This window comes from Olea europaea, chromosome 9 (genome assembly GCF_002742605.1).
Source record: "Olea europaea var. sylvestris chromosome 9, O_europaea_v1, whole genome shotgun sequence".
Classification (NCBI taxonomy): domain Eukaryota; kingdom Viridiplantae; phylum Streptophyta; class Magnoliopsida; order Lamiales; family Oleaceae; genus Olea; species Olea europaea.
The window spans coordinates 4,992,441-5,007,812 of NC_036245.1; the positions used below are offsets into that span (position 1 = coordinate 4,992,441).

The 15,372-nt window shown below is 35.1% G+C and overlaps 2 protein-coding genes across 37 annotated transcripts in view; both read left to right on the forward strand.

Annotated features, from left to right (window-relative positions):
* Window positions 1-13,983, forward strand: part of LOC111399478 (pentatricopeptide repeat-containing protein At4g13650) — a 37,791-nt gene extending 23,808 nt beyond the window's left edge. For 3 of the 36 annotated variants that reach the window (XM_023026797.1, XM_023026788.1, XM_023026787.1), the window contains 8 exons: window positions 4,594-4,687; window positions 5,353-5,378; window positions 7,459-7,527; window positions 7,799-7,838; window positions 8,761-8,862; window positions 9,179-10,521; window positions 10,881-11,012; window positions 12,267-12,442. The gene's annotated coding sequence lies outside the window, so the exon portion shown is untranslated. The other 33 variants (XM_023026791.1, XM_023026790.1, XM_023026805.1 and 30 more) reach the window with 33 other exon arrangements.
* LOC111399481 (NADPH-dependent aldehyde reductase-like protein, chloroplastic) lies at window positions 13,580-14,729 on the forward strand. The gene has a single exon (XM_023026826.1). The coding sequence runs from the start codon at window positions 13,821-13,823 to the stop codon at window positions 14,601-14,603; it is 783 nt and encodes a 260-aa protein (XP_022882594.1). The 5' UTR covers window positions 13,580-13,820; the 3' UTR covers window positions 14,604-14,729.
* The last annotated feature ends 643 nt before the right edge of the window (window positions 14,730-15,372 follow it).

A 15,372-nucleotide genomic window follows, 5' to 3' on the forward strand; every position in this document is an offset into this window, starting at 1 on the left:
AGACCAAACTGCCGGCAACTAGGAGTGAAACCCAGATGCCGTAATCACAGATGATGCCGCCAGAAATCCGAAGGCAAAGGGCTGACCACAATAAGGTCGACTCGCAAAGATGTCGCCTAATTCAAAGAACCGAACCACGGGTAAGATGGTTCATCGCTCTGATACCATGTAATCGAATAGAGAACTGGGAATTTTTCTATATTCTTATTCATTGGAAATCACGCTATATATATATACATGTACAATCTCTCTAAGGTATGCTAATTTCTCTAGTTAATTACGTTAATTTAGCTACTGAAATTAGGCTAATTAGAGACTAATTAGGCTACTGTAATTAGGCCTAATTAATTAGTCTCTAATTAGAGACTAATTAGCTCGTAATGTTAGCCTATTATTCTGTAACAGATATAAAGGAGTGAGTCATGCACGTATAATATTCACATCTAGTCTTTTTGGGAATTTTAAAGGATATAAAGGAGTGAGTGGTATAGAATCGATTAATACATAGGCATGTAAGTTAGATATTAAAACGTTACCTGCCCAAATGTTACTGTGACGGCCCGAATCATTGACTATTCAAGTGTCACTAAATAAAACTTAATTCTTTCATAAGAACTAAAATTAGAACATGAAATAATTTTGATTTTCTTCAATAAGTAAATAAATTTTGGTTTTATCATGTAGCTGAAAAAAATGAAAGAAAGAAAATAATTTCAACATAACAATTAAATTTGAAATTCATACCATATGGGACCGATAATAATTTTCTTGAAATTCATGTCATAATAACAATTTAATATAGACAACGTACTTACAGTGAAACTTGAAAGGAAGAGTAATAGAGACTTGATCCCTCTACAATTTCCACGTGTGTGTATTATTTGGACTAAAAAAATATAATAATGAGTGATAGCATGTGAAGTGAATGTGAATGAGAGGTTTAAATAGGACAAGATTAGGCATGCATCATTAAGAAAAAATTCTTGATGGTGGAAATTGTTCCTTAAAATTTGTGAAATGAGCAAGAATCTCTCTCTCATTCGTACATTCATGCAATCACATTACACATTACCTTATGTTTGGTCAATCAAGCATAAATCAAGAATTTTCTATGTAAGTGTTTGACAAAAAATTCAATAAAAAACATGTGGGAATTATGATTTATGTTAAGTTTCCTACAAAGTCCTAGAAGGTTGATTAACCCTCAAATGAGCCCTTAAATTTTCATTTTTGATAGTTAGACCCGAAAATTTGGGTGCGGGTATTATAATCTACCCTCCTAAAAATAAATTTCATCCTCGAAATTTACGTTTAAATTCATCGAAGAGTTGTGGGTACTTTGCCTGCATCTCGACCTCTCGCTCCCACGTGGCCTCTTCAGCCGAGTGATTTCGCCATTGTACTTTTATTAGTGGGATTACTTTGTTCCAGAGGACTTGAAATTTTTGATTAACAATTCTTATTGGTACTTCTTCATAGCTTAAACCTAACTGTATATAATAGACTGATGGTTGACCACATGACTTAGATCGGGGACGTACTTTCTAAGCATTGAAACATGGAAGATGTCATGTATAGCTGAAAGTTCGGGAGATAACGCTAACTGATATGCGACATTCCTAATAAGTTGCAAGATCTCAAACGGGCCAATAAACCTTGGTCGCAACTTACCCTTCTTGCCAAAATGTAGCACTCCTTCCATCGGTGCCACTTTGAGGAATACCTTATCACCAACTGAAAATTTCAGACCCATTCTCTTTCTATCTACATAACTTCTATCCTGAGCACTTTACATGCTGGCGCGAATCTTTTCAATTGCAAGCACTGTCTGTTCAATAATCTCTGGCCCCAAAATCTTTCACTTACCGACTTCATCCCAATGAACTGGTGATCAACACTTTTTCCCATACAATGTCTCGTATGGTGCCATGTCAATTGGTGATCAACACTTTTTCCCATACAATGTCTCGTATGCTGCCATGTCAATTGAAGTGTGATAACTATTGTTGTATGATAATTCAATTAAAGGTAAATGCTTCTCCCATTGTCCCCCACACTCGAGGATACATGTTCAAAGCATGTTCTTCAATGTTTGAATTATCTGCTTAGACTGTCCATCCGTGAGGATGGAATGCCATATTGAACTTTAGTTCTCATAGCTCGGTGTCGACTTTTCCAAAAGTTCGATGTGAACCTTGGATCTCTATCCGGTACAATAGAAACACGCACACCATGTAACCTTACTATCTTATTCACATATAACTGCGCGAACTAGTCCACAATAAACGTTATCAGTACTGGCAAGAAATGAGCTAATTTGGTTAGTCGATCTACTATGACCCAAATAGCATCGTGACCTCTTGCTGACCTTGGAAAGCCAATCACGAAGTCCATAGTTACATGCTCCCACTTCCACATTGGGACCTCTAATGGTTCAAGTAACCCTGATGGTCGCTGGTGTTCGGCCTTCACTTGCTAACACACCAAACATTTTCGGACATACTCAGCTATCCCTCTTCATGCCTTCCCACCAAAATATTGCTTTCAAATTCTTGTACATCTTTGTGCTTCCCGGGTGCACAGAATAAGGAGAGGAGTGAGCCTCCTCTAAAATCTCTGTTTTCAATTCCTCGAAATTTGGTACACACATCCGCCCTTGATAATATAATGCTTCATCTTCAGCTATGGTGAAATCCTCCCACTTTTCTGAGTTAATCTCAGACTTGATGTACTCAAAGGATTGATCACCTTTTTGATGTCCTTTAATTCTGTCATAGGGTGTGGGTCAGATAGAGAGAGCTACTACTCGAGCGACTACACCTGGTTGAGTGGTGACAACCTCGAGATTCAATCTTTAAAATTCTCTTCATAGTGGTTCTTGTGTAGACAACATCGCTAATTGCTTGCCGTTTTTTAGGCATCAGCTACCACATTCGCCTTGCCTGGGTGATAATGAATTTCATAATCGTAATCCTTAACTAACTCAAGCCACCTTCTCTGCCTCATATTTAACTCCTTCTGGGTGAAGATGTACTTGAGGCATTTGTGGTCCGTATATATGTTACATTTACCTCCGTAAAGATAATGCCTCCAAATTTTTAATGCATGGATCACCGCGGCAAGTCTAGGTCGTGCGTGGGTTAGTTTTGTTCATGTAGTTTTAATTGTCTCGATGCATAGACAACCACTTTGCCGTGCTGCATTAAGACACATCCCAAACTTTGTTTCGAAGTATCACAATAGATCACAAAACCATCTGACTTGTTGGGTATGGTTAACACTGGGGCGTTTACTAGCTTTTGTTTTGATTCCTTAAAGCTCTGTTCACACTTCTCTGTCCAGTCAACATCACACCTTTGCGTGTTAATTGTGTCAACGGTCTTGATATTTTGGAGAATCCTTCAATAAACCTCCGATAGTATCCTGCTAAGCCCAAGAAACTGCGAATTTCTCCTACACTAGTTGGCCTTGACCAATTCAACACTGCCTCCACTTTACAAGGGTCCACCTCTATCCCTCGAGCTGTGAAGATGTGTCCAAGGAATGCTACCCGCTCTAGCCAAAACTCGTACTTTTTGAACTTGGCATAGAGCTTCTCCTTCTTCAAAACCTCCAATACAATCCTTAAATGCTCCTCATGTTCCTCATTACTTCTTGAGTAGATCAGGATATCATTGATAAACACGATAACAAACTGATCCAGATACTTGTGGAAAACGCGGTTCATCAAATCCATAAAGATTCTAGGAGCATTAGTTAGTCCAAATGGCATAACTAAGAACTTGTAGTGTCCGTACCGAGTTCTAAATGCGGTCTTAGAGATATCACTAACTTTGATTCTCAATTAACGATAAACAGACCTTAAATCGATTTTGGAAAGTGCCACTGCACCTCTGAGCTGATCAAACAAATCCTCAATCCTGGGAAGAGGATACTTATTCTTGATAGTGATTCTATTCAATTCTCTGTAATCGATGCATATCCTCATCGATCCATCCTTCTTTTTAACAAATAGCACCGATGCTCCCGATGGAGATACATTGGGCCGGATGAAACCTCTGTCCAATAGTGTTTCTTGCATTTATTGCAAAGTGGGTAGCTCTTATTGTCACTTTGAATCGGGCCTCCTTTGCCTTTCTTACCCTAGTTTTGTTGTCCTTTACTTGTGTTATCTTCCCACTTGCGCTTTTCTGTATGCCCATACAATTGCTTGTTCTCCCCGCTGGAGCAACTCCTGAGATCTGCCAGCTGTGCCTTTGTTAACACTTCATGGTAGGTTCTTAGTTCAAGTACTATCACTGCTTGTCTTAGATCATCTCTTAAACTCTGTTCAAAATGCTCGCCTTTTTCTCCTACGTGTCGACAAAACAAAACTAGGGGCGTAATGGGATAATTCTTCAAACTTTCGCTTGTATTCAGTAAGAGACATCGAGCCCCGAGTCAATTCTTGTGCATAATTTATTAAGTTATTCTACTTTCTTTTTGTTATTTCTGTTTTGTTTTAATTCTTTTATTATGCAGATACATTTATAGAAGCTCTTTACTTCAACGTCTATCTTGTGGATAATTTATTATGCCTTCATATTTTTGCAGGAGCTTAGTTGAAGCCAGTACTTCATTTCGTAAATCCACAACATAAGATAGTCCTATAGTTTGAAACTGTGGCATGGTTCTGTAACCTTCAAAGGTTTCTTTTTTATTTCCTTCAGTCCAACTCTTTTATGCCAGTTGCACATATATTGCATGTCTGATATTTATTATGATCTTAGGATTTATGAAAGCTTTAGACGTCTTCATACGAGCGTATGAACTTAGAATTAGTTATGTTTACTAAAAACTGTCATATTTCTCACTGTTCATTTATGGGTTACTCCATTTCACACCTATTTGATTCTTAGTGTGCTTGTTTTGGTTTCGGTTCAACAACAATATGTGGGAAAAAATGACAAACAAATCAGAGGATGAGTCTTGGGGCCCATTTGTCTTTGCTTTAACCCTAATTTCATTCTTCCTCTCGCGATCGTACAAAAGAAACCTAAAGAATTTGCATGTATCTCAGACATGTACTTGTAATTATGATCTTTGTGTGTTCAATTTCTTCGTCTCCTGATTTTCCTTCCTATTCCTGCAGCCGTACTGTTGAATCAACCATCTTTATTTTCTATGTTTTTGTTCGAAGTTTCAAGTTTCAACAGATCTGCGCATTTTTTTCACGTTTGGTGTGATTTTCTTATGTTTTAGTGCATCTCTGTCTGGATAATGTTTAGATTTTTCTTATTTTTTATTTTTTATTTTATAATGTTTGTGTTTAGAGTTTGAAGTCTTTCTAATGATTTTTATGATTTTCCACAGATTAGAAACGCCATATCCTGAATTAGGTATAATTTTTTTTTTTGAATAATAACAATAATTTATGTTCACTGCTGATGATAGCTCTTGCTTCTTATGTGATTTGGATGGAAAACGTGCTTTTCTTTATCATTTAGCATGATACTCATGTTAATTACATCTTGGTTGTTAGGGTAGTCTCACGTGTAAGCTGCGATGTGTTTAGATAATAGCAATAACTTGCTTTAAGAGAGAATTTTTTGTAGCTTTTTTTTACTCATTCCCACTGGAAAATCAAACACATCTAAATTGGAAGTACACTTAGGAAGCTTCGTTTCAACATATATATGCTACTGATGTCGAAGATTTGTCAATATTTATTAGGAGGAAAATAAGGTAAGCACATTTGTGGAAGTAGCATTTTGTGTGATCTGTAATTAGGTTTATGCATAGCAATCGGAAGATCGGGCTTTTTACTTACTGTTATTGTTTGCATTGAGACTAATTGCCTTAATGATGTATTATTGATGTCGAGAAAAAACAAGAGTAATCAAATGGAAACTGAGAATAAGGTACCATTTGAAATAGTTCCGTGCTGATGAAGCAAGCACATATTGTCTAATTTTTCTTACTACGAAGTCTCTATACAGTATTTATTTGATTAATTATGTGATGAACACACGTGTCCCCTTGTTAGACAGCTTAATCATTTTGATGAAATAGTTAACATGGTATTGAAACACGGCAAAAGGATTGGTTCAGTTCTTCTTGTCTCAGAAAACCTATTTTTGAAAATTTTATGTGCTCTAGATCTTTGATTAGTAAATAAATGTAGCCTATATATAAGAGGGTGTGTTAAAGTAAAGATTTATATAAATAAGGGAACTATCTTTTTATCAGCTTTACCTTTAAATGAGATTGTTAACATTGATTTTTATGATTTCCCACAAATTACATATGCCAAATCTCGAGTCAGGTATAATCCTTTTTGCTTGCATCGATAGCTCATGGTTCTTACGTGAAAACATGTTTTTTTTTCATTGATCATGATACTTGCACTGATTACGTCTTTGTGATTGGAGACTGTGATAAAGGCGTTAGAGGATGCCATTTTTAGTACACAGAGGTGGAGAAGATTTTGGGGAAGAGACTGAAAGGATACCGAATGTAGAGTATTTGGTGACGTGGAAGCGAAATTGAGTCTGTGGTGGTGGTTGGAAAAACAGTAATACACAGACCCATGGGTTATGATTATGCATAATTGGTAATTGTAACCTTCTAACCAATGGAAAACTTACCTGTTAATATTTATTATCTGGCACGGTTGTTTCAGTGCATCTTCATTGTCCACTTCACAAATTGCTACAAAATTTTTTTCACTGATTGTGTTCAACATTTTCTTGCAAACTTGCTGTCAAAAAGTGCCTTGAAAAATCGTATTTGGAAAGAGAGAAGGAAAAGAGGAGTATTCCCTGTACATGCTATGATTTGGGTGTATTCACTGGAGTCTGGGCAACAGACTGGTGGATTTGTTGTTGTGGTTGTGGTGGCAGGTGGGGATGGGGATGGGGATGGGGATGGGGATGAGGATGGGGGAGTAGGCGGGTTTTGGACAGTGGGTACGTTGTGTATTGGGCCTTGGATAAAAAAAATGGTTTTTGGAATTATTTTTATTTTTTTCATATGTTATATTGATTTTATTTAAATTAAATGATAAGGGTTAAGTAGAAACACATTTTTACCCTTCTAAATCATCTCATCTTCAAACAATAGGCACATTTTTGGTCAATTACCCGACCTTTATCTGCAATACTCCTGTCAAATATCCATTCAAAATGCTGTAATACATGTATTATGTCATAGGCGAAAGGTACGATGCTGTAATATATTGAAATGCTTGCATGAGTACTCTGTTAAATACATGGTGCTTGCTTAATCTAGAATACTAGACAGTACATTTGACAGATTTTAACTTCGTTCGCCTTCTTCATAAAGTTCAGCTGTCTATCCACCTATTAAACATGCTTTTAATTATAGGGAAAATGTGAAAGATTGCTATAGATTTATACTTGTTCCATCAGGTTTTATTGTAGTCATGTGACTATTTGCTTTTTATCTTATGTTGTACAGAAACCGTTTCTTGTAAATTTTCCAAATTTCAATAGTTGTGCTGTCAACTGTACATTCTTTGTCAAAAAGGTAAGAAATCCATATAGATTTATTTGTGCCTCTGGATTTATTGTTATTCTCTGAGGTCTTCGGTTTTTTTGACATTTTTTTTTGTTTGTCCTTTTCACATAAAGCGTTGAAAATTGTAGAAGACTAATAGTTTTTTAGGGGTTTAATTGTATATGGAATGGAGATTTTAGAATATCAACTGCAAATATATGATTAGAAATATATTGAAAATAATTAGGCTTACTTGTTTATTATTGTGTGGGTTCATCTTGTGTGTTTACTTCAATTTCAGGTTCCGTGCTACCAACTGTACCTTCTTCATCAATCAAACGGTGAGAAATCTCTACAAATCTGTGCTTTTTTTGGGTACTGTGTACTATGTTGAGGTTTAGTGTATTTCTGTACTCTTTTTTTTACCCTTTGGGTTTCAATATTTAGTTTCAAATAGAGATATCGCTGCGTCAGAATTCCCAAAAGTTAGTTTTTCTTTTACAACCTGCGTCATGAATGTATTTCCCTTGTATGATTCCTCACCCAATGTATCAAGGTTGAATATGGCTTTATTAGAAGCCCAAAAAAAGAATATAAATTTTACTTATAACTTTAGAGTAAATTTCTCTTATAATTAAAAAATTATTGAATTGAATTAGTGGGATTTAAAATAAATATATCAACGTCAAAATAAATTTAAAAAATTAACATTTTTTACTTCAGAGTAAAAGATAAAATAACTTGTCCAAACATATATATAATAGATGAAAAGTAAATTTACTTGTAAATAAAAACAGTGAATCTAATCATAAATAAGTAATTTTTCATAATGAACTTTTCGAGTTAAGAATTAAACATAAGTGCAATTCTTCTAGATTTTGTTTTGTATTAATTCTGTTAGAATCTACTTGATTTTCTACAGGAGAAAAATTATATGGGAATGTATTTGATATATTTTAAAACATAAATAACAAATTGGAAGACGATATAGAAACAAGAAACTATGACAAAACGGATGAACGAACTCCAAAACAAGTTAACTACGATAAAAAACAGAATAACTAGGGTCAATTAGGTTGAATTTCTGAACCCTTCAAGTAAATTATGGCATCGTATCCTTTCAAAAGTTTCGCTTACTTTATCTTTCCTGAGACCTTCATAACAGATACGTGTTGTCGCTTAATTATAAACTAGCAAGGTTGTTTTTATTAAATATTATCATCTGTGCTTCTTGTTAATTTCATATGCTTTTGTGAACGTAAGTTGGGACTTTCTACCATGATCAACACTGAGATATAGGAACTGCTTTATGACAAGGAACACATGCTCAAGATCAAAATTGTTCGTGATCATTGCAGGCTGAAGGTACGGATTCTTTAACCACTCACACGTAGTACATTTTGTTTCTTGAAATAATATTTCAGTTATAAAACCAGTAATGCCTTAGTCAGTTACTTTTGGTGACACAAAATAATTAGTGTGATAAGTTGGAAGAATAACTATGTTTTTAACCTCTTTTACTTCTCTATATGCTTGTAACGATTAATATAGAAATGAATATTCCTGTAAGTTTTTTTTTTCCTCTCTATACTTTTTATTCATTCTTCTCATCAACTAATTAATCACTTAATATATCACTAATTTTTATGAAGATAATAGAAACTCTTTACCATTTCCGTAGGGACCAACTGAAGCTCAAATCTTGAAGTATTCTCGCTGCACACAAGTCAAACCTACATTTGCATTTCCTTGGCATTGTGATCTATCAGATAATATTTTCACTCCTTTATTTTCCAATAAATTTTCTTCCTTGTTCAGTGGGTACTATAAATATTTTGGTACAGATCACAAATATGAATTGTCAAATGTTTGCAAGCTTAGAACGAATAATATTGTCCCCATTAATTTCTTCCCTGGAAAAAAAAAAAATTGGCTACCAAAAAATTTTCATTTGGATCTTATTGGAATATATCATTATGAAATTTTACTAATTATTATGTTAGATAAAAACTTACGAAACTTTCACAATAATTTAGCTTTCCATAAATATTTGATACACTAACATTACCTTAAAAATACCACATGCACAGGCATACGAGTCGACTATTTTGTGTGTGTGTGTGTATAAAGAGAGGATAAGGGATTTTGATAGACCCAATCTGGTCCACATATATAAACATAGTTGCAGCCACATCATTCCTTATTCTAGAAGGTTCAATAGTTTGTTAGAGGGTCAAAAGTGTAATAAATCAAGTAGTTACGGTTAAGGGATTGCTTATAAATGTGATGGAGAGGAGGATTAGAGGGCATCCAGAAAAGTTAGTGAGTTGTGAGGAGAGCCAGGCCTCTCGAAGAGCTTGGGAGTATCTTGTATTTCATTCAGTGTCATTTCCTCAATTCTAGTGTCTTTCTTTTTCCATTCAATAAACAATTTAAATTCCATTACATATAATCTCTGTTATCTTCTAGTTATCTCCAGTTGAAGTAATCTATGTTAATACAGATTGGTTAACAGCTTTGTAGTGTAGTCAGTCAAGCAATAGCATCAGTATTCATTCCTAGGAAATCTCAGCAATCGCAGGGTCCTATCAGATTTGCTATTCATTTGTGCATCCTCCTTTTCACACCTATCGGGCTATCTAGTGTTCATTAACTGGTTTGTCCTTCAAAAAAAATGTAGCCTTTGAGTTTTGGGTACTCATTTCCTCTTTCTCTTAACCCTAATTGCCGTTTTTCTCTTTCGATTGTTGATTGAAATCCTAAACAATCTAAGGTAACTGAGACATATACCTGTGAGTGTAATTTTCACTACTTCAATTTCTTCCTCTTCTTTAAATTTCCTACGGTTTCTTTAATTATATATAGCTCAATTTGGTTTTCTATTTTATTTTATTTATTTTTGATCTTTTTAGAAATCGAATGCAAAATACCTAAAGTTTGTTCTTGTTGTGTATGTGGCTCATGTAGAGTGGAACACAGGTTCTGGATCAAATGGGATTGATGCCGGCGCAGAGTGGAGTGACGGTATTGGTCTTGTGCAATTTTAATTCACTGTTTGGTTGTTAGGGACGCTGAATGGGTTGGTGCCCCCGCGGTACTGTATAGGGGTATTTTCTGTATGGACCTTAAAGTCTTATATGGGCCAGGCTAGGGTTAGTATAAATAATATATTGTAACCCTAGTTTTAACAACTGAAAAAAGAAGTCTTTGCTTCGCTCTCGTGGACGTAGGCAAACCACCGAACCACGTAAAATTCTTGTGTTGATTTTCGTTTTTCATCTCTTTAATATTGCGCATAAAATCCAACAGTTCCTTTGATATTTTTCTTGTGTATTCTTTATTGAATTTCTTCCCATTGTGTATATGTTTTTTGATTTCTGCAGATGTAGTGTTGAATATGGGATTTTTCCCCTTTTTCGTTTGATCTTTTGGGAGATCAAACCCAAAATACCTATTACGCAACGAGAGTGGAGAAGATTGAGGCTGACCCAAGTAGAGATCTGATTGATTTCCAGGTACACCATTTTTAATTTGCTTTTGAGGATCACGTTCGAATAGTTGAATCAGACCATACTTCATCTTTAGTAACTTGTTAGTTGAGTTGTCATCTGTGTAAAAACTACCTTTGAATTGTAATAAATGTAAATGATGCTTCAAATTGATCATAATTCTTAGTGAACTTGTTGTCTTCTATCGGGTTATAAGAATGTGATTTCTTGATGTTTTCATGTGGCAGAACATGCTAGATTATATGGGAAAAATTGTGAGTACCTTGTTTGAATTGAGCTTTAACTTTATTTTGAAGATCTTTGCTGTGGTTGAAATTCAAGATGGTTAGAATTTTGTGTTATGTTATAAATGCATCTATTTGGTTGCAACTTGCAAGTTATATAAAATTTGTTTCAGTCCCCTCTCGATGAAAGAAATGAACTTTACAATTTCCTTTTTGGCTGACATTAGACCACGGACATAGAAGTTGAGTGTTTCAATTTAGTGAATAAATTAGAGCTGAGTTGGAACACGAAAAAATTCGACCAAAGAAGAGATCACAATTGCGATGGGATTTCTCTTCCTACTCTCTAGGGCTTCAAATCTTGAATGTTGAGGTACAACCCTTTTAAGCACTTTGGATGTCTTCAAGTGCATTTTGCCTGAAGTATTTCAAAGTTTTTAGGTGCATCCCCAATTCTCTCCCACAATGAAAATATAGTAATGTATTTTTCTTCATTCTTTATCGTCTTTTTGTTTGTAATTTAATTTCATTTAATTGGATTTGGTTTCTTTTGATTTCACATGCTCATGCCTTTGTAATCTGATGTTTGAGTGAGTAGTGTGATTCTAATTGAAACCTAACCTTTGAACAGGTGCAATTTTAAATTGTTGGGATCCCGTTTGTTAACTCAGTTGAGAACAGAAAAGAAGATTCAATATTTGTGAACTTCTTTTCCTACAGTCTATTTGAATGTTTGTTTGGTTTTTTAAGTTCTCTCTCATTTCTTAGATTGTTCGGTCTATTTCAATCCTACTGGATATAAACCTTTGGTTTGGTTTCTTTGGAATGGGTTCGACCTTCTGCATCACTATGTTCGGCTTGTAGATTTACAGGTCATTTGCATTTCTCTATTCTTTGTATGGTCTTTTTCGTGAATTTTGAAAAGCATTTGGAACTCCTTTATTAGTTTGGGTGGGAGGGCATTGCCGGGGTGCTTACAAGTGTGTAATGTTGACATGAAAATATATTGCTTAAGCTGTGCTATTTCTCTGTGCAGGAAGCTGTTTTTTAATTGCATTCTGGCTAGCTGTTGAAGCAAAAGAAAAATTGCTTTGACATCATAAGCTGGAAAATATATTTGACCAATGGAAGTTAACTGTAAGCTAAGAAGGTTGCATGCGTGTCATAGCATTTGAGGGGGTGTATTTAGTTGGTTGTCAATCCGACATTGAATGGATGATAGTTGCTTGTCCATCTGCTACTGTTATTTGGGTACTTTTCTGAATTTAGGTAGCATTATTCAAAGATCTTTGCATGTCAGTTGTCTCATTTTTGAATCATCTTCGTATCTGAAGTAATACCCCGGGGGGATTCTCCAAGAGTTTGTTTGGATGATTTTTTGGCAATTGATACTCCGGTTCGCATCTCCAGTTGATTAATTTGTGCTCGACAATTGAGTCTACTGTGAATGTCCTACATGATTGAAAGCGAAGTTGAACAAATGCTCTAGATTGCTGCCTTTTTGTAGTGTTGATAGTTAGGGTTCAACGTATCTGTCATTACTTATTCACATTGAACAGGCTAACAGTAGCTTCAAATTGAATGCACAGTCTTAGGGTAGGGGATCAAGCCTACCTCCCATGGACATAAAACAAAATTAGAACGTGTCTTGCAAGAAAGGAAGTATATCTAAGTTCATATGCTATTTTCATCCAGGCAATGTCCAAGAAAGTCATGCTGAAATTGAATTAGCCAGGATACTGAAGGCTTTTCTTTCAAAAATTGGGTGTTTTGCTTGATATCGTATCAGGAAGTATATGAATGAATCGTCTAGTCCACAACTCATATTCCTGCATGTGTCTGTTGGAAGTTGTCTTCCATTCCTTCTGTAGGATTCTCTTGTGCATCTTTTCTCCGGTGCTCTCGTTGAGATTTGTAGTGTCTGGTAGCACTCTCTAGTGGACTTCTGAAGTTCTCTTTTGAGAGTCACATGAAAAAATAAAAATAAAAATGAATTTTAGTAGCTCTGGATCTTTATTTTTTATTTCTAAAAGAATTTCCAAAATAGATTTTTAATTAAAGTACTATTCTCAAAAAGTGGAATAAACTTGTTGAAAATTGAGCCTCTGTTTAGTTTGGTTGAAAATCAGAATTTTAGTATATTTTAATAAAAGTAGATGAAATATTTGGTTGATAAAAGTCGTGGGTACATTAAAATATGTATTTAAAAATGAGTTTGAGGAAAAATAAGATCAAAAGATTAGGGTAACAGGGGCTTAACGTGCCGTGGAAGCATTTAGTGTAAAGTTTATCTCAGTTACAACACTAATATAGGTAACGTTAATGTGAATTTTACATTTCATTCAACCCATCACCTAGTGCGAGAGTTACATAACATTATTCATCTACCCATACATGTATGGATATTTTAATTCCTAATGTGGCTCATGAATCCCAAGTCAAACACGGATAAGATCTTTTTATCTCACACAAGCGTATGAGCTGACCTCTGCATTGGTTGAACATTATTATAAAATTTTGATAATCCAAACAGATCTATGGCACTATAAACTAATTACTCATCCAACAAATTGAGAATACTAGATCTATCATGGCTTCAGCTTCTTCTTTACCGCTTGATGGCAGGGTAGCAATAGTAACGGGAGCTTCGCGTGGAATTGGTCGTGCAATCGCAGTTCACCTCCACTCCCTGGGTGCCAAGCTCGTCATCAATTATGCTTCCAACTCAAATCTAGCTGATACATTAGCGTCTGAGCTCAATTCCAAGGCCAGTTCTTCTCCGGTAACAGTTGCAGTTAAAGCCGACGTATCAAAATCGGAAGATGTTGAGGCACTGTTTGATCAAGCTGAAAAGGAATTTGGATGTGAGGCCCATATCCTTGTGAACTGTGCAGGGGTGTCGGATCCAAAGTACCCAACACTAGCCAATACAACGATTGAGGACTTCGACTCTGTGATTAATGTGAATACAAGGGGAGCTTTTCTGTGTTGTCGAGAGGCAGCAAACCGATTGACGCGTAAAGGCGGTGGAAGAATAATTACGATCTCGACATCAGTAGTCGGAGCATCACTTCCTGGTTACTCAGCTTATGCGGCTTCTAAGGCTGCCGTAGAGACTATGACAAAGATTATGGCCAAGGAGTTGAAAGGTAGTGGTATAACTGCAAATTGTGTTGCACCTGGGCCGGTGGCAACCGAGCTTTTCTTCGCCGGTAAAACTGAAGAAACTGTTAAGAGACTTGTGGATTCTTGTCCTCTTGGTCGATTAGGTGAGCCGAAAGATATAGCTCAACTTGTTGGATTTTTGGTCACTGATGCCGGAGAGTGGGTCAATGGTCAACTCATTCGTGCTAATGGTGGATTTGTGGTTTGATTATCGATGTTTTTCTCCCGTAGCCTCTGTGTGTTACCCTTAGGAAAAATAAAAAGTTTCGCTCTATTTCGTGTAACGAAAATATATTATTGCTCGTGATAATTTATTCCATGTGTTGTTGAATTCTCAAAGCACTCGCTCACGAGAGAGTGGTCCACCACGAAAGTGACTGGTCACACTACGACAAAGAAGCTTAATTAACATATCAACTAATGTCTTATATAAATGGAATATGTTACTTGTACATAATTTGTTTCCATTTCCATACTAACTAAGAGCATTTCTAAGATATTCTCTATATTTTAAAGATTCTTTTAATTAAAATTTTAATTCAAAGAGTTGATTTAGCTCTTCAAATTGAGAGCCAAACTCACTATCCATAATTAAATAAATTCAGAGCATTTCAATTTTTATTGTAGGAAAATAATAAAATAATTTAAAGAAAAGTTAGTTAAAATAAAAGATAGAGAAAAATAATAAATATTTTTTAGGGAGTAGTAAAATTAAGTGTTAACTATAAAGAGTTTGTTGGAGTAGTTCAAAATTTTAGCTCTCTAAATTTATAGATGTTCTTTAAATGATATAATATGTTTTTTTAAAAATAGAGATTCTCTTGGAGATATTATAAGAAAATGCAATTAGTATAGTTGAAACAATAAATTTTACTTATATATTTTTCGTAATATTCATATCTGTTTATAATAAGATATATTAATTAGGGGCATATTAAAAAAAAATTAAGAAATCAGCTATACTGTTAATAAGAAAA

Excerpts from the sequence above, each read along its gene's own strand:
- LOC111399481 (XM_023026826.1), top strand. The coding sequence starts at position 13,821 with ATGGCTTCAGCTTCTTCTTTACCGCTTGATGGCAGGGTAGCAATAGTA.